This window comes from Perna viridis, chromosome 3, assembly GCF_037379345.1.
Source record: "Perna viridis isolate PV_CMFRI_1.1 ecotype Kerala chromosome 3, ASM3737934v1, whole genome shotgun sequence".
In the NCBI taxonomy this organism is placed as follows: domain Eukaryota; kingdom Metazoa; phylum Mollusca; class Bivalvia; order Mytilida; family Mytilidae; genus Perna; species Perna viridis.
The window spans coordinates 43,653,712-43,681,316 of NC_142447.1; the positions used below are offsets into that span (position 1 = coordinate 43,653,712).

Consider the following 27,605-nt stretch of genomic DNA (forward strand, 5'->3'; position numbering starts at 1 on the left):
AAGGCCAACAAAAGTTGTTAGAGTTATTGCCCTTAAAATGTGAAAAATAATGTTTTTAGCCAATATCTTGAAACCCATAATAGACAGAAAAACTTTTAATTGATTGTATTATCTTTATCATGAGGCCTAAAAGAATCTCCATGTGTATAAGTTGTAGGATACTTTTAATGTTTTCATTACTTTAAATGTTAAACAAGTAATTTTCAAAGTTTCACTGTGAATTCCCAGGGCAAATGACATCTTAAAGTTGGATACCATTGTGAAGTTTAGAAAATAAGGCTTTCAAAATCATTATGCAAATGGTACGATCACAAAACTTACTCGAATAAATAATACACATGTACTGAAAATCCACATTTTTACCTTTTCTGCTATCTGACAGCATGGAGGCAAATTACTCCCACATGTAAACAATATACACTTTTGTAGTAAATTACAAATATGATTTTAAAATACACATTCTCATCTTTATTTTGACTACTTTTGATCAGAATACACACAAATAATGCACTTCCAATGGATATTTCTAGGTTCAGTGTGTTTTTGGTACTACATAGGGGGTGGTCGTTTGACCTGGAAGTGGTTAGTAGTGAGACCTATCTCTTTGCTAGAGTAACTGCCCTTGAAAACTATAATAGATAAAAAAACTTTCAATTGATGAAATAATCTTTACGAAAAACCTACAAAATTCTCCTTGAATCAAAGTTGTTGGATGACTCCTTGTTAGAATTATTGACCTTCAAAGGCACAAAAAAAGAACTAGGTAAGTAATTCCTAGCAGCCTCTAGTCAAAAATTGCTCACTTTTGACTTTACTAAGAGTTCTAATTCTGTCTAACTGAAATTAGATCTTGTTCATATTTTCCCTATATCAAATGATTGCTCCCTTTGAGGAAATTAAGAAAGGAAAATAACCTTTTAAAACACTTGTAACATTTCAACCAGGCATTTAAAGAATAATAAAACAATTGAAATATTTTATAACATTTTAACACCACTGATAAATAAATAGGGACATGATCCTACATTACACAAATAACAAACATCTGAAAGCACTTCATTACTTATAACTAAATATGTATAAGTATCTGTATTAAAATTTACAGCATTTTAATAAAATTGACAAATGTTGTCATATAAATTACAGAAACAGTTAACTATAGAATGTGAGATAATATAAGCTGCAGGTAAAGCCTCCTTCTATTGACACAAATACAAAACCTGACAAAATATAAATGCTACAATATTATCAGAAACACATATCACATGATGATTCCAATATAAGATATGATAATGAAATTATGGATTCATCAGGTTGATCGTAATCACTTTACTTGCATCAAGTATTCAGTTGTCCTTTTTAGTTTATCCAGCAATTTTATGGCATTAAGTATATGACTATAATTTACGCTCAACACATCTGCATGCATTGTTCTATAAACAATAACAACAAATAAGTCTGCAAACAATCAAATCTCTCTAATAAAGGCAAGAAATACCCTAATTTCAACAGGTAATTTCAGTAGCCCAAAGAATAAAATAGAGCATTAAGGAAAAGCAGAGTTAAAAAAGAAATACAAAGGAAGAGGAACAATGTAATTTACAGCATCTTAAATTCATCCACAATGTTATAGTAAGTAAGGATTCCAGTGATCACATTTAACACAATATTACTATTCCATTGATAAAATTCTTAAAGACTTTTAAGAAAATTTAAGAAGAATACAATAAACTTCTCCAAAACAGGAGACCAAAGTCTGGAAATGTGTAGTCAAAAAGACTGAAGGTGGTAAAAACAATCAGAGAGAAAGCATTTTCAACTGATTAATTGTATGAAAAAAAAGAAATGTCAGGAAGTTGTTAACGTATATTTGGTGGAATGCTCTAAAGGTCCAAACAAAATTGATCCTCTTCATTCCATAGAGCAATCATTTGGGGCATGGGTAATATGAAGTGTTCTCCAGAGAATCAGCAATCAAACATTTAAAAAAAATTCATCCGAGATATGCCAAATGTAATATTTGGAGAGGCCTGTTCTTAATCGAAACCACACACTCCTCTGAAGTGACTTCTTTAACCAAGAACAAGTATAACTTGAAACAAAGTAGTCAAACATCTCATCTTTATCCCAAGTTCAACACAGTTAATGATAAATTTGACTGTGAGGTATTTAACTTGATGTCACATGAGTAGAGCAATGACATATGACAATGTACTGATCTTGTTTACAACAATAACATTAGGTATAGAAAATAATTTCTGGTATCTGTCCATCTTCAACACTAGTTCCATTGTTGTTGCCTGCAGCATATGTAAATTGGAAAGTCACTTTGCCACTTGAAACAGATTCATGTGTAACCTTTCTTAAACCTTTGGCACCATAATATGAATCTGGACCCTGTAATTATAGATAAAACTCATCTGTATCAAATAAATAATTCTTATTTCTTCACTTACCAAAACCTGTCTGTATAATAGAATAATCCTTACTTATTCCTTACCACTTCAGGATCCTGTTTCATATAGGTGTAGGGACATAAAGCTATGAATGTTACCTAAAAATATCAACTTTGTTGTAATAATATAAATGATGTTCATAACATGATAAAATATATAAAAATAAGGAACAATAGTATTTGGCATTAGGTCATTATAATGATGTCATTATGGTGCCTAAATTTTACATCATTCAGCAAAAACTGCTCAGAATTGTAAATTTTGCAGTTTTTGCACACAAATTTACCTTTAGAAAACTACATCCACACTCAAGAAATAACTTTATATCTTCATATATGATGAACCGTGTAATAATGCATGTATTCAATAAATATGAAGTTGTTTCTTGGGATTGGGCACCATTTTCTTACCAAATTATGACCAGAAAGAGACCAAAAAGTGAAAATATGACAGAATATCTGAAAATATGTAAACTTCAAGCAATACTTATTTACTTTCAATGCAAGTGTTATCAGAAGTATTTATGTTTTCTCATTTGTGATGGATTCAAGTCTTCAAATTCACAATTAAATCATTCAACAATTTATAATAAATTTTCAGTTGACTGAATTTTAGGCCAATAAGACCCTTCTCCTTACAGTATCTCAAATTCAGTTTTCCTAAATCCTTTCTCATTGCAAAGGACTTCAGTCAACTTTTCTGTGATTTAAGTTAATACTATACATGTATTAAATTAGGAAAAGATTGTTTGTGAAAGAATAAATAATAGGTCTATGCAAATATGATATTTACAGTTGCCCAAATAAAACAAAAAGTATGTAGTTATGAAATTTTTACTTTTTCTCAACACGTGTATAACAAGTGTATGATTCAGTGAATTATTTTTCCATACTGCAAGTAGCAGTAAATATTATCTTTAAACAAGGTCCATTTTGTTTTCTTTTCCCTTATTATAACAAAACATGAAATAGCATGCATTTTGGTATAAGGTACATATATACCCCTACTCTTTTTTTCTCGAACACATTGGAATCTGACTACAACCTGTGCCCAATCTATATAAAGCCACTACAAATAAGAAATCAATCCGTCCATTGGGAGTTGATATATAAAGAATCTAAAAATATTACTGAGGTTTAGTACAAACCAGGAGTGCCTTTTCAAAACTAACAGCCAAATACTATGTTATATAAAATATCAGGCACTTAACAACTAGCACAGGAAGAAAGCATGCATGGAGGAGGTGGAAAAAGGCTTAAAATAATAACACCCTTTTCAATTCATTTTCTTGCAATTATAGTTCCTAAAGTTCGTGTGCAATAAGGTATTTTGAAAATCAGCCAGCTGATGCAGAGAGAACCTAATACGGCAGGGGACTGAAATGTTCTGGATACCTTACACCTGTTTACCATTACATATATCAAATCTTGATCTGTCAGTGTATAAATGCTTAACTACATTTAATCAATATATGCACCAATTTTCAACTTTTAAGTTTTACAAAATTAAAGTGGGTCAACTTGGTGTGCGTAACAGTGCACCTTAATATAACATGTATATAAGTGCAAGGTTGGGAAATCTTGTGGATATAAACAAACTGCAAAAAATAATCAACCACTGGTTATTCTTGATAAAATTATTATTTTAAAAGAAAGCATTGACAATTTATGATCATTCACAAACTCTTAATATATTTATGCCAATTTTTTATGGGAAAGCACACATGCTCTGTCTCAACCTGTGGTTGAGATCAGGAAATCTCTCACACCTAAAGATCAGAATTTTCTTGTCTCTCAAGTGAGAAAATTTTGTTGGACAGATGGAAGGTGAATCCAATATGAGTTGGTGTACTAAAATGTTTGTAGATCTATATTGTGGTGCGAAACATTTCTTCGCACAAAATCTCCCACATACCTGAAGAGCAATGTGGAAGACATTCATCAGGATGATTCTATTATGACCAACTCTCAATGGTAGTAACTTTTAGAGTACTTGCAAGCAGCTATATGTTGCTATTCTTTCCATATAGTTTCACAACTATGCCAAAGTCACTTTTTTAAGACTATGTATCTTCCATTCACTTTTGACTAAAATTCCAGAAACTGCTGTCTGACTCCTACATGAATGTAATCCTACATGTATGTTTGAGTTATTTTTGTCTCAACAGTCTTATTCATCAACAATTATCAACAACTTGGCCTGGGTTTCATAAATTGAGTTTTTTTTTTCTTCAAATCTTCATTTTAAAGCAATTTGATTGGTAGAAATTGGATCCCCTCACTTTTCTATGACTTGTAGATGGATTTCTCAGCACTTTTTTGGCTAATTTGACTTGAAAGGCTTACAGCAAAATAAAAAATGTACCATTTATCAAGGAGGTTGGAGATAAACAAGAGGCTCCCAGGAGCCTGAATTGCTCATCTTGTTGAATTTTGCCTTTCAAAGGCAATAAATTAAACAAGAAGTTGTCCAACAATTTTGACCCAAGAAGTCTTTGGTAGGACTTGTCACAAGATCTTTTCAAAAATTGAAAGTTTCTTTTCCTCTATCATAGTTTTCAAGATATTGACTTAAAACTACTAAAAAAAGTCATTTTTCTCCTTTCAAGGGCAATAACTCTTACAAGGAGTCTGAAGACTTTTGTAGTCCTAATAATATGGATCATTTCAGCTATTGAAAGAATTTTGATAAACCTAATAGTTTTGGAGATATGTGAAAAACTACTGTCTGACCCCTATGTTATATTTTAAGTAATGGCGGCCATGTTTTTCGATGAATCAAAAATCCCCACATCAGTTCTATGCAGTACACCCCAAAGAATATTCATACCAAGTTTGGTTTCAATTGGTCCAGTAGTGTCAGAGGAGAAGATTTTTGAAAGAAATAATATTAAAAATAGCAAAAATCATTGAAAAAGAGCAATAACTCCAACATGGCTTAATGGATTAAAACCAAAATTTGACCAGAGATAGATCTCATCATGCTGAACACTTTTACCCACGTCAGAATTCAGCCAAACCTAACGATTTAGGAGATATATGTCTGACCCCTATGTTATATTTTTAGTAACAGCAGTCATCTCTTTCGACAAATCAAAAAATCCCCACACCAGTTCTATGCAGGATACCCCAAAGAACATTCATACCAAGTTTGGTTATAATTAGTCAAGTAGTTTCAAAGGCAAAGAGTTTTGTATAATTGTTAACGACAATGACGGATGACGACGAAGGATGCCAAGTGATGGTAATAGCTCACATGGCCTTTGGTCAGGTGAGCTAAAAAGAAATCCTGTAGGGGGTTCCAGCTAAATCTGAAAGCCTTACAGCTTTGCCAAATAGCCTGTTCAATAGTGTACAAATATATTTTCTGACCCTACCATTTAAAACAGAAATTAAACAAAAGGCTGCAAAAAGCTCGAATCACTCACCTGGTTCGATAAGAAGCATTCTATTTTTGTAAAAGCAGCCATATTTTTTTCTTGGATAAAAATTCCAAACACTCAAACCTAAGCAATCATACCAATGTCCAGAATTGTCAAAGGAGAAGATTTTTTAAGGAAATAACAATAAAAAAAGTGAAAAAATGTCATAAAAGGGAAATAACTCCCAACATAGCTAAACAGATTAACATGAAAATTTAACCACAGATAGATCTCATCATGCTGAACATTTTAACTCTATCAGAATTTGGCTAAACTAAAACGGTTAATGATATATGTGCAAAAAAGTTCTGTCTGATCACTATGTTCTATTTTAAGTAACAGTGGCCATATTTTTAAACAACAACATATTTAAATCCCAAACTAAGGTAAATATCAAACCTTCAATGTGGCACATGCTGTGTAGCTAGTGTTGGGCAGAATTTCTACAGGTTCCTTGAACATGACTCTGAAGGTTGAGTTTGACCCATCACATTGGAAGCTGGTATCATTGTGTCCCATTACTTTCCCTGTATCTGATTGGATTATCTACACGTTAAAAAAATAACACCTTTATCAAAACCTGATCCCAAATGGATATAAGTCATTTAAAACTTGATGCAAATGTAAGAAACATTATGAAACGAAGAAGTATGAATATGAAAGAGTAAATAAAGGTAATGTTTTTCTTATTTCTTTGATTGCTACTCTTGACTTGTTTGGTTTATAACATTAAACTTCAAATGGTCATCTGTTGTTTAAAGCAGAAGTGCAACTGAAAATAAGCTTATTTAGTTCATTCATATTACGTAAACAAGCTGCACCATCATTACATAATATTTCTGTTCTCTCTTAACTGATTTTGTTTTTATGACTTATTGTGGACAGTTACAATGAGGTTCAGACAGATCATACTCTACCATTATATGTCAGTCTAGAAGGACCTATGCAGGTTCAGGGACTAGCTACATGTATATTATCCATTACGCCCATGCAACCATCCTTTGAGAGTTTATAAGAAGCATACAGCTCTTGTTCTCGCCTTTGTCTTGTAAGGGATACACTAGTTTGTAGGTGTTAAGGTAAACTCAAATTATTTTACATTCTATACCTTACTTCATGTAAATTGATACATCTTGAAAGTTTCTTTCTGATTTTCATTATAAAATTGAAATCGATCTGGAAAGGAGAATCTAAGCCTTCAAGTGTCCATACCATGAGTAAATGTCTAACACTTGATATTTGTTGTCTTTTGTGTATTGATCATATCATTATTTTTCTATTCATTTTAAAAATGCATTTTACAATTTGACATGCAACATTAAGTCTGCCAGTTCTCATCAATATCATGTCTACCATTCATACTATAGTACCTGAATAGTAACATAATATTCTTTGGGTCCATGAATACTTCCATAAAGACCAAATCCAACCACAAATATTCTTCTGTTTACCATAAACCTATCAATTAAAATTTTAAAATACATTTAGATCATATGCATATATAATTCAATACTAAGCAATAAAACTGTTACTTGGTACATGGAAGAAGTAAGTACTTGCATTTGATTAATAAGCATATACATATACATAAGTAAATCAAGCTTTGCACATGTTTGTCTCAATTCTGTGAAATAAAAGTGCTGTAAGCACTGGAGGTTTTTAATTATTGTGAAAAAAAGTAGCATACACAGTCCATTTCAAAAATTCAATAATGCTAAATACAACTGTAATCATAAATTTGCATTTCCCATAAAATTTAAAAATTTTTCATCTGAAATGTTGAATCTGAATATTAATCTTTTTATATTGATTTCAGATATATGCATACATGTACATGGAACAGTTCATGTGATAGACTCTCCCCATTGACAGTCGGATGTAGAAGATTTTTACGTAAAAGGAATTTTTTATGTAAAAATTCAATTATTTTGTATTTTTCACAGAAAATATAGTAATTCAAAGCAAATTTTACTTGGTTCAAATAACTGCTCTGCACTTCATGTTTATAAATCATAAAAGATTTTGATATGCTTAATATATTAAATGCTTCTTGACACATTTTGCAAAAATTCGATTTCCTGAAAGCAATTTAATACTAAACATCTTTCAAGGCCAAAAAGAAGTCCCTCAAATCTTCATTTTATTTAATGACTTAATCTTAATTTCATTTGCATCAATGATAGGATATTTAAAAGGTGAATTACTGCCTGAAACACATTTACCGATTTTTAAAGAGATATTAATTGATATAAATAGCATTATATATAGACTATATTATGTGCATTGTTCAGAAACAAAAGATAACCGTTGACATAAGATATTTTGATCCTGAAGGATCAAAACCCCCACAAGCATGTAACCTCAACAAGTTGAAGGTTTTAAAAAAAAACTGAGTATATTAACTAAATCAGTCAATGCATTAATTATGAACATTTTTTAATTTGTGAGGTTAACATGTAGATGTACAATGTACATGTATGGTAATTTTAGCTCTTTGTAACATTTGATTATATTGTATAGCCCTGCAGTAACATATGTTAATAAATATGTAATTTCATATTGGCCCTGTTGTAGGTTTGAGGTCTGTCATATTGGTTGAGGCGGTCGTATTGGCGCAGAGGCATTGCTGAGGGCCAATAAAATTATCGAGGCCAATACGATTGACCGAAACCTACAACAGGGCCAATATGAAATTACATATTTATTGACAATTTTATTAATCAACACAACTAGATGATTTGTTGAACAGTTGTTTTCATGTTCTACAAAGAACATGAAGGTTCATTTGCTTTAATTAGTCTTAAGTATCCTTTTTGTATAAAATGGATTAATTGTGTTTCTGCAGCTTTTAGTCCTGGTGATCAAAGTTCATGAAATCCAATTCTAACTAAAGATGGGGGTGTCAAAAGACTGGAAGTTATGATGCTGTATTGGTCCTGGTTTGATCCATATTGGCCCAGTATAGATGCCTGGTTTGAATTCATATCAATTGGTCATTTTTTACATATTTTAACAAAAGTTGGGTAGTTGGTTAATAACATTTAATCATATTGTATAGGCCTGATGTCACATTTGATTATATTGTATAGCCCTGATGTCACATTTGATTATATTGTATAGCCCTGATGTCACATTTTTATTTTAGTGATCATGTGCAAAGTTTAGACAAAAAAGCCTGGTACACCCCTTTTCAAGACCCCAAATATTTTAGCATGCTTTACTTTAGTTTTATTTCTTTGAATGAAAAGAAAATTTTATAACTAAGTTTTCATAATGGTAATCAGTATGAATTCAATGAAAGATCTCAGAGCATGGAGACAGCTCAATTTCGGACTAACAGTAGGTTAAGCTATAATACCAAGATCTTTACTCATTAAGTCAAACAAAACAAAGTCCTGTTTAATGTAAAACTGTAAAAGACATAAAATTTAAGGCAAATAAAATAAAACATATATGATATACATGCATATATCCAACCTCGTCCTCCTACAGGCATGACAGCTTACACCTGCTTCATATTAAATTTTCACAATATGCAGCATTGTGGTAATCAAAAATTAGTAGATCTCAATGAAGGGTCTAAGAATTTTCACCTTGGATAAATTTTTTTTGTGGACTTTTTATCATCAAAATATGTACTTTTTTCTGTCAAAAAGATCAGATTATTTTGTTTGGCTCAAAACCATCATCACATTATTATTTTTCCTGACATTATTGATTTTTTTTGCAATTATAACTCAAAACCATATTTTCCTTCAAATTTTTAAACAAAATATTTTTCTGGTTTAAAAATTTTTAACACCAAAACAGTCATTTTGTAAAATTTTGAAATTGTATTACTTTCCTTTGCTTTGAAACATACATTGAGCCCCCAATAACATGGTCTGTTCCGTACACTTACTTCAAATCTGTTAAGAATATCTTTACACCATGAAAACTCAACAAAATATGTATGTAATCATGACTTATTCAGACAAAATTAAAGGGCATTGAGTAAGATGTGATTACCAGTATGATGAACATCTACAACATACTTTGATCTGTCTAAGGTAAAAGTCCCGTCTAAACATTTTCTACAGATATTTTTTATCAATACAAAATTTGTATCAGCAACAAAATTATACATTAGGACCTATCTAAACCAGACATTCTGAGTCTTTTTAGATCAGTTACTGTAAATGTAATTTTCGCTATCTTAACAGTGGACAGGTAAAAGCAAACAACAGAACCTGTGAAAATGATTTTCATGATTTTGTTTTTGAAACAGCAAAAATTTATATGTGCAAATATGTTCAATTAACAAAATCTGGGAAAATTAATATGTTTAACAGTACAATTCAATTGGAACTGTGTAAAATAAAAAGATGCCTAAATTAAACAAATATGTATATTTCAGCCCCTAAGAAATTCAGTTTTGATAGGTGTGAATATAAATACAATGGAATTTCACAATTATGAAATGGAACTCATGGAATATGACATGTATAGGGAAAGAATGAAAAGAAATGTGTTGAAAGAATGGAAATTTACACACAGCCAGCACTCCACAGTTTAGTTTAGTTTCGCACTTTTGGCTAGGGATGAAAAATGACATAAATGGAAACCGGTGGTTGCTATAGTGATTAAAAACGAAGAATCTATTGTTGATAAAACATTTTCTGAAAAAAGGTGACTTTTAAAAGTATTTTGCAATGTTTTATATATTTTCAATGTTGAAGGGGCTTTTTTTTCAATGACAATTTGATTTCATTGTGAAAGTGAAAGTCAATTTTTTACCAGGCTAAATTTAATAAGTGGATTACAAAGTGAAATAGCTCAAAATCTAACTGGTGATGCCCATATGAGGAAGGGGTTTTTGAAGGAAAAAGTTTGAACAGTTTCAGGGGATGAAATAAAAATTTCAGATATTTTGTGGGAAATTTGATATTTTTAAACCTGATTTTATGACCTTTTTTGCAAATTTTCGCATATTTTTGCAAGGTTTCTGTGGTAACCCTATATTCTGTGGGTAATTTTCTTCCAGAAAATTTTTACTGCATTCTGAAGGCCTTGGCTTGAGCTGTTTCTAGATATATAGATTTACAGGTGCTTGACAATTTTTTAAAGTGATAAAAGTTACAAAGCATCAGATTACAAGACCAAAATTAGGCAGTTCTACAATACTGTGGAGTGCTGGCACACTAGGAAGTCTATACTATAAATACCGGATCCTATCACTCGTTCCACTGTAGCCCCATCGACTCTCTATCTGACAAAACCTTGAGACAACTTGTTCTTTTCCTGTTAAACAACATCGTGGAACATCTAAAAAAGCAATTTGAGGTTTGGGATTTACTGTAAAGTACAGAAACAATTTTACAACTTCTTTATCTTCTAAAAGTCCACTTTGTGCTGCACCTTGAGCAAATTCCTCAACACTCATTAATGGAAACCTTATTAATCGCAGTGCACGACCTAACATACTGCGCTGGTTTTCTGGACTAGGCGGCAAGTTCTTCCTAGTGCACTCAGCCTCTGCCCAACGACAAACTGCTGCGAAAAGTTTAAATTCTCTGATCCCTAAAGTATCTCTTTCCAGGACACAACATAATGTTTCCAAGTCAATATCTGTGAAACCATCTGCTTGTAAAGCCTCATGGGTGTTTTTATCAATAGTTTCTAAACACAGTGCTGCCAACTGAGGTTCATCAAACAATCTTGCCTGGGTAAGTAACATAAATGCATTATCACTACTCAAATTCCTTTTCAAGAATTCAACACATTGTTTTTCTAGGGCAGGAACAGCATATTTTTTGGCTGCATACAAAGTTGTCATCACAGAATCAGAACAAATTTTCACTTCATCAGAATAAAGAAATCTTAACAAAGATATGAAAGCGGCAGGTTCAACATCAGGGATTTCTACTATTTCTTCTTGTGTTGCCATTGGACCATTAAACTGGGCATCAAAAACAGCACTCCCAACAGACAGAACAAACTTGTGAGCTGGTATTTTTTGTTGGTGAGGAGGGGCACCCACCATAAAATGTACATCAGCCATGATTTCAGTATTACACAAATAAGACAGTCGATCCTTTACACACGTTTTAGTTGCCTGCCAGTTATATGGAGCATTGCCACCATGCCCAAAAGCTGCTCCAACTGATGATATCACTGGTAACTTTTCAGGTAAAGAATCACTCTGAGTTGAGATTGGAGACACAAACTGACTAGAAAATATAGGCAATTCAGAAGAGGAGGGAATTCTGTCTATTTTCACTGGGTTTTGGACAGGCATGTCTATCATGGTATTCAGAGGAGAATCATTAGTATCATCCATAGCCTCAATGGGTTCAGCACATGCTCCGTTAGAGGCTGCCTGCTGTGGATGTAGTTGTGAATGGGTAAGAGAATTGAGTGGATTTCTAGGATTTGAATTAAGTTTCTGATTTGTACATAAATTTTTAGCAGTCTGATTTTCTTCTCTATTTGCATTTTTCTCATCATTTTTCCTTTCCTTCCTTTTTGAGTGTTTATCATGTTTATCTGGTTTCTCCTTTTCATCCATTTTCTTTTCTTTATGTAGAATTTTATAAAAGAATTTCAGTTCGACTTTACCTGAAAAGAGACAATTAAAATAATGGATCATGTACAACCCAAACAACAATATTATTACCAACACATGAAACATGTACATCAACTATTAATGATAAGTTTTCTTAGAATCAAATTCTTGCAAAAACATGCAAAAGTAATAGTTGTTTAAGATCCAAATCCTGTACCTGACTGAGAACTGATCATGGTACCAGCATATAGAAAATAACATCCTATCTGAGAAAAGCTAAAGAAACTGACAAGAGCATCAATTTAATGAATCTTTGTTCATCTTGACCTACATTGTACATGTTGGCCTCTCAAAAGTTACCCCCCCTTTTTCAAAAAAAAATATATATATATATATATTCAGTACATTATAGGCTTAAATATTTCTGAAGTACCCCAAAAAATCTCTTTTTAAATAGATTGATGTGCTACAACTTAGTAATGAAAAAAAACATAGCTTATAATTATTCATGTTATGTATTCACAAAGGAGGAGGTACAATAAGGGTCATATTTGGCCCTCTATTTTACAAAAAAAAAAAAAAGCAATTTTGATGCAAATGACAAAACTGCAATATGCATTGTTATATGGATGCTTTTATTTTCTAAAAATGGTTTTAAAATTTTCACTTTCATCATTTTTCAGTTCTCTGGAAGGTGAAAACCTGCAAGCCATTTTTCAATGCTATATTTGTTATTTTCAAGGGTCTCTGCCAGGGTGACCCAGGGATATCTTAACTAATTTGGACTACTATTTAAGTCATATCAACAATACTTTTGGGTCAAGTTAGCCAGACAATCAATAACTGAAAAATGTTCCAAAGTGTCCAATTTTGGCATATTTGGTGGAAGATTTTAGCTGATTTCCCAAGTTTCGAATCATATTCAATCATTGAAAACACAATATGCTTATAAATGTAAATGTGGTTGAACATGCTACATTGTAAGTCATTCATTTAACATTATAAACACTTATAACAAAAATTTCATATCAAATGTCTAATATCAAGTCATGCAGGGGGCCAAATATTGGCCATATCATTACCTATCCTTTTCAAAGCCACATTTAGAAAAATTTTGAAAAAAGACACAACATAACTTCACTTGTGCAGTCAATATCTATTAGTGTTGCTACAATTTTTTTTTAAATACCCCACTATCAATGGCATGGTCGACACAATCCCAAATATATTGTGCACTTTAATAACCCATACTCCATTATATCAATTTGTGAAAATGTAGCTATGTGTACCACATGTAGGAACAGCTAGTAAGACAATCAAAATATCAAGGAATCTCAAACAAAAAAATTAATTTGGATAGAAATATACATAAAAATCTGACTCACCCATGATGATTCCAAACTTATAAAAATCAAAATTTATCTACATGTACTATTATTTCCTTGTGTATGTACTTATATCATAATTTCCAAAATAGTACTTTTCACAGACAAAAACAAGGAAATTTTTTATCACTGATTAATTATCCCATACACTGTAAACAATAATCCCACAATTTACATAATTATATAATACACAAAGCCAGACCAATAATCACCAGAACCTCATCTCTAAGATAAACAATCAATTGATGGATTGAGTTACAAAGACTTGCATTCAAACAGCAGAACCATTATGTACAGTATTTGTTATCAGGAAAGGTTTCAAGGTTCACGGTCAATATAGTGTGATGTAGAAGGCTTATTTACTTTTATTTTCCTCAATACAAAGAATTTTCACTTTCCATTTACCCCTACATAACCAATCCCTGAATAAACTTGATACAAAATGTAAACAAAAACCTGAAACAAACTTGGGTTACTGTCTGAAGTTCTGAACCAATCTCTGAATAAACTTGGGATAAAATGTAGCTCCCTAACATAAACATTTAACAAACATGGTTACTGTCTGAAGTTCTGAACCAATCCCTGAATAAACAGGTTACTAACATATCAAAATTTCTAAACACTGCCATACATGTATGTACACTACTCAGTGTCCCGGGAAAATTCAAACAACATCCTGGTAAACTAGAAAATTTGAATTGCATCTGTACATCACATTTGTAATATCATCTACAAGAAAATCAGTTCAGATAGCATCACATCAAATCAAAATAGCTTCATATTACCATGCTGCTAAAAACACTGCCACTGCTAATGAGATTTGTCCTAGAACATCAAAATAGTAGTTCAAGCGTATAGTATGCACAGTATGCACATCTATATATCTATAATTCATAATAATTAACTTCACAAAATATAGAAGCAAATAAGGACATGTATACACAAGGTCTTAAACAGTTTAGAAATCTTGAAAAATAGTCTAAGTAAACAGACCTAGATTAAATCCATTACTCCTACCTAGCTTGATGAAGCTGTATGGTCACCATGTTACGGTATGCATATATGTATCTACACATCATAATATATGGAAGTATTCCAAGTGTTGCCGAAGAGACATGTCTACCAGGTCTATTATTGAGAAATCTTAAAAATTGAAAAGTAAATAGCCCCCATACAGTAATCATTACAAACATTGTTGAATCAAAATGCTTGTAAGGAATGCATATCTATAATGTACCATGTGTATTAATCTCATCATCATCTTAAAGCTGAGAGCTGTACCACAATCATGTTTTATCGAAAATTCTAAGATAATATTGTTATCATTATCATCTTTCTGTATACATCAGTGAGGATGAATCATCTCCAACCTCATCTCTATTTATCATGATCAATAAAAAAAAAACAACTTAATAGTCACTTAATAAATCAATTAAATCCTAATGATAAAGATACTATTTTAAAATTAATTCAAAACAAATAATGAACAAGAACAAAATTTGAAATAGATCTGTAACTTGTCATGGTAAAGTAATTCATCAATTATCAAATGTACATATGCAAGTTTGATGAAAAAATGAGTGGAAAACTTAGTTTTCACATAAAAAAGTCCAAAGTTTATAAGTAATCTAAAAATCAAGGAACTGGAACAAAATTCAAACTTGATCTGTTACTCATCATTATCAAGCAATTAATGTACTAAATACCAAATGAATATCTGCAAGCAAAACAAAACTAAATAGTTATGGGCACAACATTTAAAAATGATACAGCCTTGATCTGTAATTGTGCTTAATTAGACATTTGACACTAAGAATTTGACCCTTTTTTGACATAATTCCTGAATGATCCCAGTCACAACCACAGAAAATTACGACCCCCCTGCCCCCCCCCTCTCCTTTGATGTATGGCACCTTATAGTACGATTTAAAATTGACATTGCCCCTAATGGGACTTTATCTCTCTGCACCTGTTGAACCCTGTACATTCGGGGATCAATATGGACACACAATTAATGGTGGACACAATTTTTACGGAGCACTTTTTACGAACAATTTTGCTGCCATTCTAAAACACCCAACTCCAAGCAGAAATCAGTGCTATTTTTTTCCTGTTGTTGACAACACAGAATATGACTGCAAATTTACTTTAAACATAATTTTCTGACAATATGTACACATCTCTATGCTAATCTGACACTCCATTGAGTTTCACTACAATCCTGCAAGTCATTGAGGAGGAGTTGTGGACAATGCCTCAGACTTGCTGAAAAACGCCCAAGTCCAACAGCCATCATTTCTACAATTTTTGCCCCAACATAAATTCTAGACTAATGAAAAAATTGTTATTTCCAATGGATCGCTGTCAGCAAAAGTTTGCAGGTAAAACATCAATGAAGAATCCAGAGTGTGTATGAATTAGAGGAAATGTTTGTGAAGAATTACTTTTCATAATTTGATTTTGTGTTAAATATAAAAAGGAAAACATAAAAAAAACAGTATTGAAGTTATAATTACTACATTTAAAGACAAAAAGGTAAAATATTTACCTGTGAATAATTCATATATAAACATATACAGCAATGTACATTTTGAATACACAGATCAATTTTTAAATAATACATTAAATACGAAGTGACACATTTCGACACAGTACCTATAATGTTGTGTCACATGCGCTGAACAGCATTATTCAAAAATCATGGGGAGAACACTGGTATTGGATATACACAATGTATCACCACATTATGGACAACGAATCACTTTATAAAGATTAATTTCTACTGTGCAAATACATGTATTTGACAAATACTGTCAATTCAAAAGGTCTCAATTTTGTAGAACCACATGTGTAAACAAATTTCAATATTACCATTGGTGATGCAAAATGTCATCTTCTTCCTTACTTTTTTTTTTTTTTACATTTTCTGTAATTTCATCAGTATAGTATACATGTATTTCCCAAATTTTGTTTGTAAAAGTTAAAGGAAATATTATTCCTTTAAAATAGTGATAATTTTGGACTTGATTAAAAAGAAAATTCAATTTCTTTATTACAACTTATACATGTACCACAGTATACCTGTAAACCTCGAGTCTTTTCAAGAACTTGAAGATATCCAGCCTACGAAGGTTGTGTTTATGATTGTATGAACTGAAGAAATTCTGAACAGAGCTATTTAAATTCTAGAATAATCAGCATAGTTTTTCAAGGGAACTAACATAATGCATGAAGTTTTCCATAAACTTTACACATAGTTTATTAGTTCAATACGCAATGAAACAAAACACACATAAAAAACCTCCAGTTTTCAAACCAAATCTTCAGTTTTGAAGGGACCATGCACATGAACATTGTGCTTGCCTACTCCATATTAGTGGTTTATATATAAAGCATATATTAAAATTGTATTGATAACAAAAATACCCCACTAATTTAGGGTACAGAATTTTGGGTTACATATTTCTGTACTTTTAAAAATAGAAAATTAAATAACATAATCAATTTTTTTAAAAATCATTTCAAATCAGTGATTTTAGCCTAGTAATCATGCCATTTGGCAAATGTGTACACATTTTTATCTGAAAATATCAGGTAATAATGGAAACCTCACCAAAAAATATTTCGAAAAAGGGTACAAGTACAGGTCACACATTTGTATATGTACAGTATATAGTATGTGACCAATACCCATTTGTGCCCCACAAATTTCGCAAGACATGTGCAATGACATATTATTACTAGTTTGATAATCTACTTAGTTGTTTGTAGGTCCTTTTACTCTAATAAATCTGCTATTATCAGATTACCATTAAAAAAGCAAGGCCAGTTACAAATGTATATGCACACCAGAAATTTCTAAAGTGAGATGATTGAAATTTTACAAGTTTATTGACTAATCGAGGATGTACAATGTATAATGGGACAATAAAATGGCCAAGCATATTGTACCATTTTGGTTGTCTTTTAAAAGAAATGAAAAAAAAAAATGTTTGTAAAAAGAAATTAAAAGAAATATATGTACATGTACTTGCAATAGACCATGATTGTTTACCCTTTATCTATGTTGTGAAATTCAATCTAAGAAAATATAATCCACAGTAGAATAAATTTAAACAGTAAAAAAAGGAACAGTTTTAACAAAACAGGAACATACATGTATATACAGTTTAAAACTTTCATTAAACAGAGAAAAAAATGTGTGACTTAAAACTTTTAAGTAACATATTTTTCTCTGTTTAATGAAAGTTTCAATAATTTAAAGTCTACTTCACTTCATAGCACTATGAAAAAAAAAAACAAAAAAAAAAACACTTGTATCTGTTAACAATCAAATAAAAACAATACTTGAGAATAGATCTGAAAAAAAATATTTGTATCCCTTTTTGACATAAAATCAGGCTAAAATAGAATGAACTTGTTCTAAATTGTTGCTCAGAAGGTACAGTTCTATGAATAGGGGCATTCCAGAAATAGACTACTGGCAAAGTTGTTGATAAAAAAAGCATAAGTGCAAGTAAGTAGCCATTTTTTTTTTTAGATGAATTACCTATTCAAAGATAAATAACTTGTTTTTATTCCTTTTATAAGTGGCAAAATGAACTACCTGCATTGTAGTAGGTAGTGAGATTTAAATAGCCAGTCAACTGTCATGGGCTTGTCACTCAGGGACAGAGATATAATTTTGTCAGTCAAATTATGCTCTCCTGATATATTTGGCACCTAAATAAAAACCATGGGGTTTGGATAGCTCTAGTGAAATAGCTTGAGAGTCATTTGTGGCACAAAGACTGTTGAGCTGAGGAAAGTGTGGCAGGATGGGCTACCTGCATTGTAGTACACTATACTCAGAGTGGAATGGTCCTCTAACACTTAAGTCTGACCTGAGTGAATCTCTGTGTTACACCGACGTACAAGGGTTCAGAAACGGTAAAAAATACCAGTCATTGACCAACAAATTTTACAAATGACTGACGACCATTTTCCAATACCTGATATAAAAACTTGTCAACCCTTATAAATTACAGTCTGTGTGGTTTTCTTAGTGCATAGACATCCTGTCTACCTCTCTCTTACATGTAATTGTTTTTTGGAAATTAATTGACAGGTGTGTGCCAATATTAGCCGATGTGCAGCCACCTGTGACTATGATCTACCTGTAACTGATTAGTTGATTGCATAATTAAATTAATGGTACACGTGCAGTACCATTGCATATACAAATTAACTGAAGTCACTTGGAGAATTTTCATATATTTATAACTTGTTTTAATTAAGAAAAAGATTGACAAATCCGACATTTTCCTACTGATATTTCAGTGGTAGCGAATGCACATGGTGCTGAAACTAAAAATTAGTCGTAGTTTGTTATTATTAAATTATCGAATTATTGAATAATTTTAACACAGAAGTCAACAATTCATTTAAATCAATATACAAAATGTATTCACAATTTTCTTTTATAAATAATCAACATTTTTTTATCACTCGGAAGTTTTCGGCTGTTTGCTGATGTGATGAAAAAGTTGGAAATATACAATGTTTTGTTTACAAGTTAGAACCTCCACATGTGGTCGAAACCGAACTTGTTCAAATGTTCATATATTTTGTACAAAACATAATATAATGAAATAACACATATTACAATATTTATCTTTAAATAACTCTAAAAAAGGTTTTTTCTAAAGTTTATTCTTGATCTGAGCATGTAAAAGGCACAAACATCTGCTGAAGTTTGTTAAAATGACTGACCTAGGCTCTCAAAATTTCTGGACCCTTGCTGACATAGTCAGTGTTTAACACCCAGATCCCAACTACATGTAGCCAACACCAACCGTTAGTATATTGTAATAGTTGTAAAATTCAATGAGGCACAACAGGGAATTGTAAGTAATGATGTACATTCTGTTTCTGTTACTTCGGTAATTTGGAGCACTCCAATTAGGATTTAGTAATGTCATTAAAATTTGGTACATTCTATCTTTTAAAAATTTTGTACATGTTTAACTGGCATTTGTTGATATGTTATTTTTTATTTACAGCTACATCCAAGAAGTGAGAGATACATGTACATTGTGTATCATGTAGAAATATTACTTTGTATTTTTATTAATAATGCAATCTTTTGATATTTTGATTTTGCACTTTTAGATAGATAATCACTATAATAAATATAAATAAAACACTTCGAATACATTGATTGTTGTACCAACAGTTTTGATTCAAGTGTCTGGTGATGCTCTTTGTTTCTGATAGTTTTAACAATTAAACAGCTTTTCCAGAAATAAAAGTAACTACTTACAGGTCCCAAGCCATCAAGATTATGTGTACATAAGAACTGAGAAGTAGAAGCCATAAATCAGGGCTGCAAACATTGTCAGTAATACATTTTTATAAATTACAATAGGTTGTCCAAAGGAGGATGAGACAGGGACCTGGTTAAGTCTTCTTCAGCCAGTCATTTTCGACCACTTAAAATGTTAACTTTGAGACATTTCTTACATTGTATTCAAAGTACTTTTCAAATACAACCTACATATATCTTTATTTTAATCAAATTAATGATAAGTTTTGTTAAACTATTTCTGTTGACGATATATCTCACACCAGTTAAAACAACATTTGCAAATTTGTGAGACTCAAATATGGGATAAATTCAGAAATGAGAGCTGAAACTATAGTGAAATAAGAAGCTCTATTTGACAGTGATCCGTATTATACAACATTTTAAGGTAAAATGTTCACCAGGTTAGGGAGAACCACTAATTGACATACATGTATAATATCTCAAATTGACATATAATCCACCAATTGGCATATACAAGGATAGACTAATTAACATGTAATATACTGTTTTTCAAAATTAAATCTTTGTTTTAGAGTTGTGCGTCACTTTTCAAAACAAAACCCAATATATGACCCTTACTGAGCCCAAAATATATTTTCCTTTCGTTGAAGCATGCTGCATTACTTGAGCCTGTCTGTTTACAATATTTCTTTTGTTGTTTCAACTGTTCCATTGACCTTCAATAATGATGATTTAGTATTTTTATAGGGTCAGTATGCTCCTATTCAATTGAACAATACATGGCTCTTACCTGTTGAGTGAAACTCATGTTCACTTAACCGCACACATTACCGATTTCCATTGACTGATAATTAGGGTCAATGTAATGGATAAAATAACAATAGGTGAACATACAAATGCAATTTGCATTTAAATGCAGCATGATGTGTTAACATCTAGAACCAGGAATGACAGGTATGTCATCACACTTCAGCACGGTTTCCTGACACTTACTGACTTAGTGTAGGGAGGTCGGTAGTGCGTTTATCGATATTCTTGCGAGAGCAAAATTCTCAATTTTGAGTCAACTTTAGCACGTTAGAAAATGGTTAAAAATCCATTGCATGACAATAAAAAATATATGTAATTGAAGATAAGACATTTCTCTTTCTAAATATACAACTTTCATTGTTATTGGAGTTGATGGTCATTTGGTACAAACGTTTGAAGTGACGATACTTTGAGAAAAATGGCCGCCTGAAAAACTATGTGTCAAAGATCATACCTATTTCAAAATTCATTCCGCAAGCTATTACTGGACCGATTTTCTTCATTTATGGCTTAAATTTTTGGAAATATCTTCAATTTTGATAATCCGGTTGTCAGGCTAATTTTTTGGTTACAAAACATATTTTTTACGTAATTTTAAGGAAAAACATGTTGCAAAAAAATAGTTTTTGCGTACCCGGAATGCACTGACAGTCGGATTCCGAAAATTTAATCCTTTCTGCGTCCATCCGTAACCCTGGTTTCAGAAGAAAAACAATAATAGCTTGCGGAATCGATTGGATATTAGGGTGGTCAGGGCGTGGTTTTCACAAAAATTAAAGCGGGACCGGTTATCGTTCTTGCTAACCGGATGTTACTGATCCGCCATAGCTTCTGTTAAGATTTTCGAAAACTCGTGGATAAATGCCTTTTACCGACTGTTTTCTGGACGGATTTTTGACTGGTGGTGCAGACAACGATGGACCTAGGCCATGGAGGCCAATCACTTACGGTAAGTACCTAAATTATGTCTAATATAAGCCTAATCGCCCTGTTTCCGTAAGGTCAAATTCTAGAATGACCTTTTATCATCTGCAAGCTTAAAAACTATATTCACCTTCTTGGAAGGTCTGATTTTCGTTTGATTCTGCATGAGCTGATTTAAAAAAGATTACTCTCATTTAGCATTAGTTGGAATATGTTTCCATAACATTTTTATTAAACGATGAATATGTAATGAGGTAAATTCTCCCAACGTTTGATTGCAATCCATTCAAAATCTTTCGGACTTTATCGACTTTCCTATATTATCGGAAGTCTCTGTATTTTACCTTGCTTTTTTTCTATTGGTTGGGAGAATTTGCACATATTGCATTTAATTTCCTTGATAATTCAATTTTAATTTATATGTAGTGCTCAATTTATATGAAACTCACATGTTTAAGCATAAACCTTCTTTATATTTATTTTAACTGTTTTATTTATTCAAAATTATCATATGTAGAAAAAAAATCAACCTTAAATTGCTTCTTCAAATGATACACAACTTTTTTTTTCTGGTTTTCATTTTATCAGTTAATTATATTAATTATGACTTTTATTAGAACAATTAGCATGTAGCCCTGCTTGTACTTTACTTGATAAATAGAACTTATTTGATGAGATTTATATATGTGGCAATTGCATATTTTACATATGACCTGCATCTTCTTAAGTTTACTTTATATATTCATACTGTACAATTTTTAACAGCTAACTTACATATTCATTTTTTAGAGGATTGTAGATGCTCTACTTATTTAATATTCATATACATGTACAATTGCTTGGAAAAGGTTTAAAATCCTAGTAATATACATTATTTATCATTAAATTTTAATTAATTATGGTTTAATATTTTTTTGACCTTTTTAGGATTACATTGATTGACTCATAATACCAATCTTTTGTTGTATGTATATGAAACATACTTGTACTATGTTTTTTTCTTCTAATTATTGATTTATTTCAGAAGAAAGTATTAGTAAACAGGCTGCCTAAATATTTATTTTATTTTGTCATATAAAAAGTAAACACTGATGTAAATTTTATTATGATTTAGTTTTATTTTCTGTTTGTTTTTCATCATTTTAGTTTCATTTTGTTGAGTTCTGGAGATGTTTCGAATTCATGGTAAGTTAGTTTTTATACTTTGATTTAGTTTAGTAGCTTTATTTTAATAATAAAACTTTTGAGTCTTTTAATTATGGTAACAAATAAGCATTTACATTTGAATCATATATTACTTACAAAAACTGTCGATTAGTTTTGTGTTTAGACTCTGCTTTAAAACTGCCTCACAGTACATATTCATTGAATTCCACTACTTGTTTATTTCAGATGGCCTGAGCAGCATAGTGGGCTATGCTATGAGACGAATATGGACCGAGTCTGAGGTAGGACCATGTAGGGTACAGTAAGTAGGGTAGTTCCAGACACACCTGAACCCGATAACCTGATTGGTAAGAGAGTTCAACACTTGATAGAAGAACCAGACGGATCACGCAGCGAAATTATTCATATTAAGTTATTTAACATAACATTAATATAACCTTATAAAACAATCTTCTTGTTTTGAAATGAAGATAATTATTCTGGAAAAGGAAGTTTGGTGTTTTTAACTCCTCGCCACATCTTTTGTCAACCGCTTTGTGAGCAACCAACATCAAATAAAGTTTTACATTTTTTCAGATTGTTAGCAAACCAGATTATGATTTAATAGAAAGTAAACTAACTGTAAGTAAATTGATAAGGTAAATGATGTTAATAGGTGTAATGTCCTTATGTACATAATCTCTTTTGTAGATTTGGCAGACATAGTAGATCCTGGTGAAGAAACCCTTCTGGCCTGAAATGGAAACTTCGAAAAGTTCATTAAACTTAATCAAATGATGATATTTTGTTTATTATCATTTAATGTACATAATAGTACACATGAGGAAACAGCTAGAGCTTCAAAGTTCCCTAGTGAAAGGATGCGCATTGGTTCAAGTCAATGTATTCATAAAAATTTTCTCAATTTCTTGGGAAAACAGCATTTGTTTTTGAAATTTTATTCAATTTTAACATAATAATGAGATTATTATTATGTTAAAAGACCCTATTTAAACAAGAAACCATTACAAGACTACATTAGGAAACTTAGAATTGACCAGACCTTGATATAATATTATTTTGCCACTTTTTGCGGCAAAAATGTATGTTTATTTTGATTATCGTCTGGCTTCATTTAAGGTATAGGCCTAACAAATTTTCATCCACATTAAACATTTTATAGCAAAATAAGATGAAAGTATCTTCATGTGATAGCTTAGATTCTAAGCTTTAAAATGGTACCACATAAGTATATGGTAGGTTGATATTTTTATCAATATAAGCATAAATATGCGGGTTTTTTTTTAAATCTGAAATTTTCAGAAATGTTCGATTTACCCCCATTTTTCAACATTTGCTTGTTGGTTTTTAAATATAATTCAATTATTTCTTGATAAAAATGTGTTTTTACATATTTAATCACAATAACAATAACTGTCATGTGCTAAAAACTGCTTTTAAATTCAAAATGTCTTTTTTTGTCTGACCTTTCGCCATTTTTTCCACTGAAAATAGCTCTAAAATTTACCCTAAAATGTAAATTTTCGACCTCAAAAAATTTTTTTGAGCTGAAAAACATGATTTTTCAAGTCAAGCAACTTTATTGCCACACAAAACAAGTGACAGAAAAAATTAAATATTTTTTTTGAATTCTTAGTAAGCAAAAATGTATTTTTTTGTTGAAAAAACACATTTAAAAAAAAGGGGGTCTGCCGCAGTGTTTCTGATTCCAATGAAAAACAAATCAGAGGTTTTGACATAATATTTTTTTATTTATTTCTGTTTAATGGATTACTCTTGAAAGAACAGCAAAGTATCATATTTCTACTACCTTCCAATTTCCAAATATGAATATCCAAAAATGGCACTTTAATTCACGATGCTGTTGACACATAGCAAAAAAAAACTAAGTCCAAAGTGTTTTTTTTGCCAATTTTAAAAAAGTGTAATTTTCTTTGTATCTAAGATACAAGTTTCCTGAATGGCTTAAATCAAAGTATGAAATGGCTTTATTTAAATGATTAAGACACAATGTATGAATTTCTTCACCTGTTTGACTTATGTGGGCCACAGAAGTGCCCAAAATGTGACATTTTTGCCTTCGCAAGAAAAATGACAAAAATTTTGAACTTTAAATTGTAATAACTTTTGAACCCCTTGACCGATTTTAAAAATTTTTGCACCAGTAAGTTACATTTCTTGGGCTCTTTCAAACTAATATAAACTTGTACATTTTCTATATACTTCATATTTTGACTGACCTCCCTACTTAGTGAAAGGAATGCCCCTTTTACAATTAAAGATGTTTTTGAGAAAATAGTGAATTATATGTCATTTGGTCTATCCTTGTATAAGTCAATCGGTGGATTATATGTCAGTTGAGATATAATACATCAATTAGTGGTTCTCCCTGACTTCTTGAACTTGTTCAAGCTCCTGTATCTGTCACTCTTCCAGTCAGTGATTCATGTAGGTCATGGAGTACTCTAGATTTATTATCGAGACCATTCAACTTTTTTTCTGGTAAATTAATATTAAAATAATATTACTGCATGTAAATGACAACTTACTGAACTACATATCCATACAAAATTAAAGAGAAATTGACAGGACAGCAACAACAATAAAACCGGAAGTTGAAAATTGCAAGTTACGCATGCGTAGCTGTAAAGGGAGACAATATATCATAAACAAATGTTTCTGAAAATTGTTGAATTGCACAACTATAATTGAACTACTTATTTATTTCCACGTTCTAAGGAACTGGCGAAATGTCGTCTTCCAAGCGAACACAGAGGTTTATCACCGATGCTGGACTTGCAGAAAAAATGAGTCAGGAAAGTTCTCTACCGTTTAGAGGTAATTTTCGAAATGAAAACATTTTAATATCAGACTATATACATCAACTTTCACTTTGTCATCCTTTGTTTTGACAGTTGGATATTTATCCAAATTAGTAAAATGTTTGTCCCAATAAAGTTTATACTGTTTTTAGTTACTCATAAGGCATATCCGGAGAATTTCGAATGGTCAACAAAGTATTCACTTTAATTTCAAACCAATACTGTGGCAGGACTGCCTTACAAGTTACATGCATTATAGAAGGTAGTGAGATTAAGTTAATATACTAATGGATGTATTCTTTAGCCAAATCAGATTGTTGCTGGCTTGATATCAAGTAGTCTAGGGTTCGTGGACAGTGCACATGAATAATTGATCTTTTAGCCAAGCCAATTAACTACAACTGGCTATTTAAATCTCACTACCTGCAAATGTACTATGACACAGATAGTCTGTCCTGCCCCATCTGATGAGTCTTCATTTCATGAAAAAGTCTTACACTTCTAGCTCACTAGATATCTAAAATCCCTGTGGGTTTATTAGTTTATTGTTAAGTGTCAAATATAAAAGAGTATGATTTGCCTCCCAAAATTATACATGTTCAGCTGAATTGGTTTATTGATGTCTTGTCACCATGCGATGTAGGCTATTATCGTCAGTGGCAGAAGATAAAACCAAATTATTAACAATATAAGTACATGTCATGTGTACAAATTGAACTGACAATCCATTACATTTTCAGTCCATCTGGTTGGTTGTCTATTCCTCCCTATCCAATCAATACCCTAGTTAATCCCTCTCTTGATAAAAAAGGTGTAGGGTTGGCAACTGTTTAAGATGCTGGATTTGTAATCAAGAGGTTAACTTTGCTTTTGCTTGAGCAGAACATGTGCCCAACCTAGGGTTTTTACTGATTTTCCAGCCTGAAATATCAGGCTTTCTAAGCTTTCTCAAAAGATCTGTTTGTTATATTGCACTGAAGTAGACTCATTAAGGCCATAATATATAACCTGTGTTTCTGCTAACCCTTCAGGTCCTAATTTTTTGTGGTCATTTTTTGACCAGCACTAATGTGAGGTACATAGGTGTAACCAGTAAGAGGTTGAAGTTGAATATATTGATATTTTTAAAAATTATAATTATAAGGAGTATAGGACTAAGGTATGGTGTATATGTCAACGAGACAAAAACCCCACTGGGATGAGAATGTCAGCCAAAAGCCCCTCTATTGGTCTTCAATGAATGGCGAGGAATTACTCCTTTACAAGTATTTCTGTATTTGAGAGTGAGTTCCTTGTATGGGTTGAAAAAATTTGTGAATGTTTTTGCGAGCTTGTGATATCAAAAACCTTGAGGTAGTAATTTCTTGGTTAAAAATGAAGATTCCTTTCTTTAAAATCTGAAATGTTGTTACAAATAAGAACAAATGAAACCAACCGTAATATGTAAACACCATATGATGGTGACAAGGGGCAACACCATCTAAAAATGGATATTTGACAATATGTTATGAAAAGTCATCCCTTTTATCATAAATTTTAGTATTAAGTCTACCATTATCAATACGAATACATGTACAAAGATCCAGAAACTTATAAATAATGAAGTCATCATTATTTAGAGCCAAAATATCATCCAAATATCTATTATTTGTTATTAATTTTTTCTATCAAATGTTGATGGAAGGGTCTATTTATTCTAGCTATAAACTGTGATTTGTAACAGTAGAGAAAGAGGTCTGCAATAAGTGGTGCACAATTGGCCATACCTC

The 27,605-nt window shown here is 31.4% G+C and overlaps 2 protein-coding genes and 1 long non-coding RNA gene across 4 annotated transcripts in view; 2 read left to right on the forward strand and 1 right to left on the reverse strand.

The window, feature by feature from the left end:
* Window positions 1-973: 973 nt before the first annotated feature.
* On the reverse strand, window positions 974-25,655 carry LOC148622380 (BTB/POZ domain-containing protein 1-like). 2 transcript variants are annotated; one of them, XM_088572255.1, is made up of 5 exons: window positions 25,564-25,655; window positions 11,082-12,474; window positions 7,248-7,335; window positions 6,277-6,423; window positions 974-2,397 (listed from the first exon to the last, which is right to left on the reverse strand). In XM_088572255.1, exons 2-5 carry the CDS (start codon window positions 12,422-12,424, stop codon window positions 2,239-2,241), a joined length of 1,737 nt encoding a protein of 578 aa, XP_088428381.1. In that variant the 5' UTR covers window positions 12,425-12,474; window positions 25,564-25,655; the 3' UTR covers window positions 974-2,238. The 2 variants fall into 2 exon arrangements, with proteins under 2 accessions (XP_088428381.1, XP_088428380.1); XM_088572254.1 differs by lacking the exon at window positions 25,564-25,655 and adding an exon at window positions 13,807-13,948.
* Window positions 21,115-23,794, forward strand: LOC148622381 (uncharacterized). The gene is made up of 4 exons (XR_015920633.1): window positions 21,115-21,872; window positions 22,994-23,032; window positions 23,240-23,295; window positions 23,705-23,794. It is a non-coding gene; the product is annotated as an uncharacterized LOC148622381 (long non-coding RNA).
* Window positions 25,646-27,605, forward strand: part of LOC148622382 (protein mono-ADP-ribosyltransferase PARP6-like) — a 44,941-nt gene continuing 42,981 nt past the window's right edge. The window contains exon 1 of the mRNA XM_088572253.1: window positions 25,646-25,852. Within this exon, the coding sequence (XP_088428379.1) occupies window positions 25,765-25,852 (88 nt within the window). The 5' untranslated portion in view covers window positions 25,646-25,764. The remainder of the gene's footprint in view (window positions 25,853-27,605) is intronic.

Bases quoted from the DNA above. Each gene is read 5' to 3' on its own strand.
- LOC148622380 (XM_088572254.1), bottom strand. The intron at 7,336-11,081 runs GTATTTATAGTA...TTTAATTGATAG, and splicing joins GGAACGAGTGATAGGATCCG to GTTTATGGTAAACAGAAGAA. The intron at 6,424-7,247 runs GTACTATAGTAT...TTTAACGTGTAG, and splicing joins AATATTATGTTACTATTCAG to ATAATCCAATCAGATACAGG.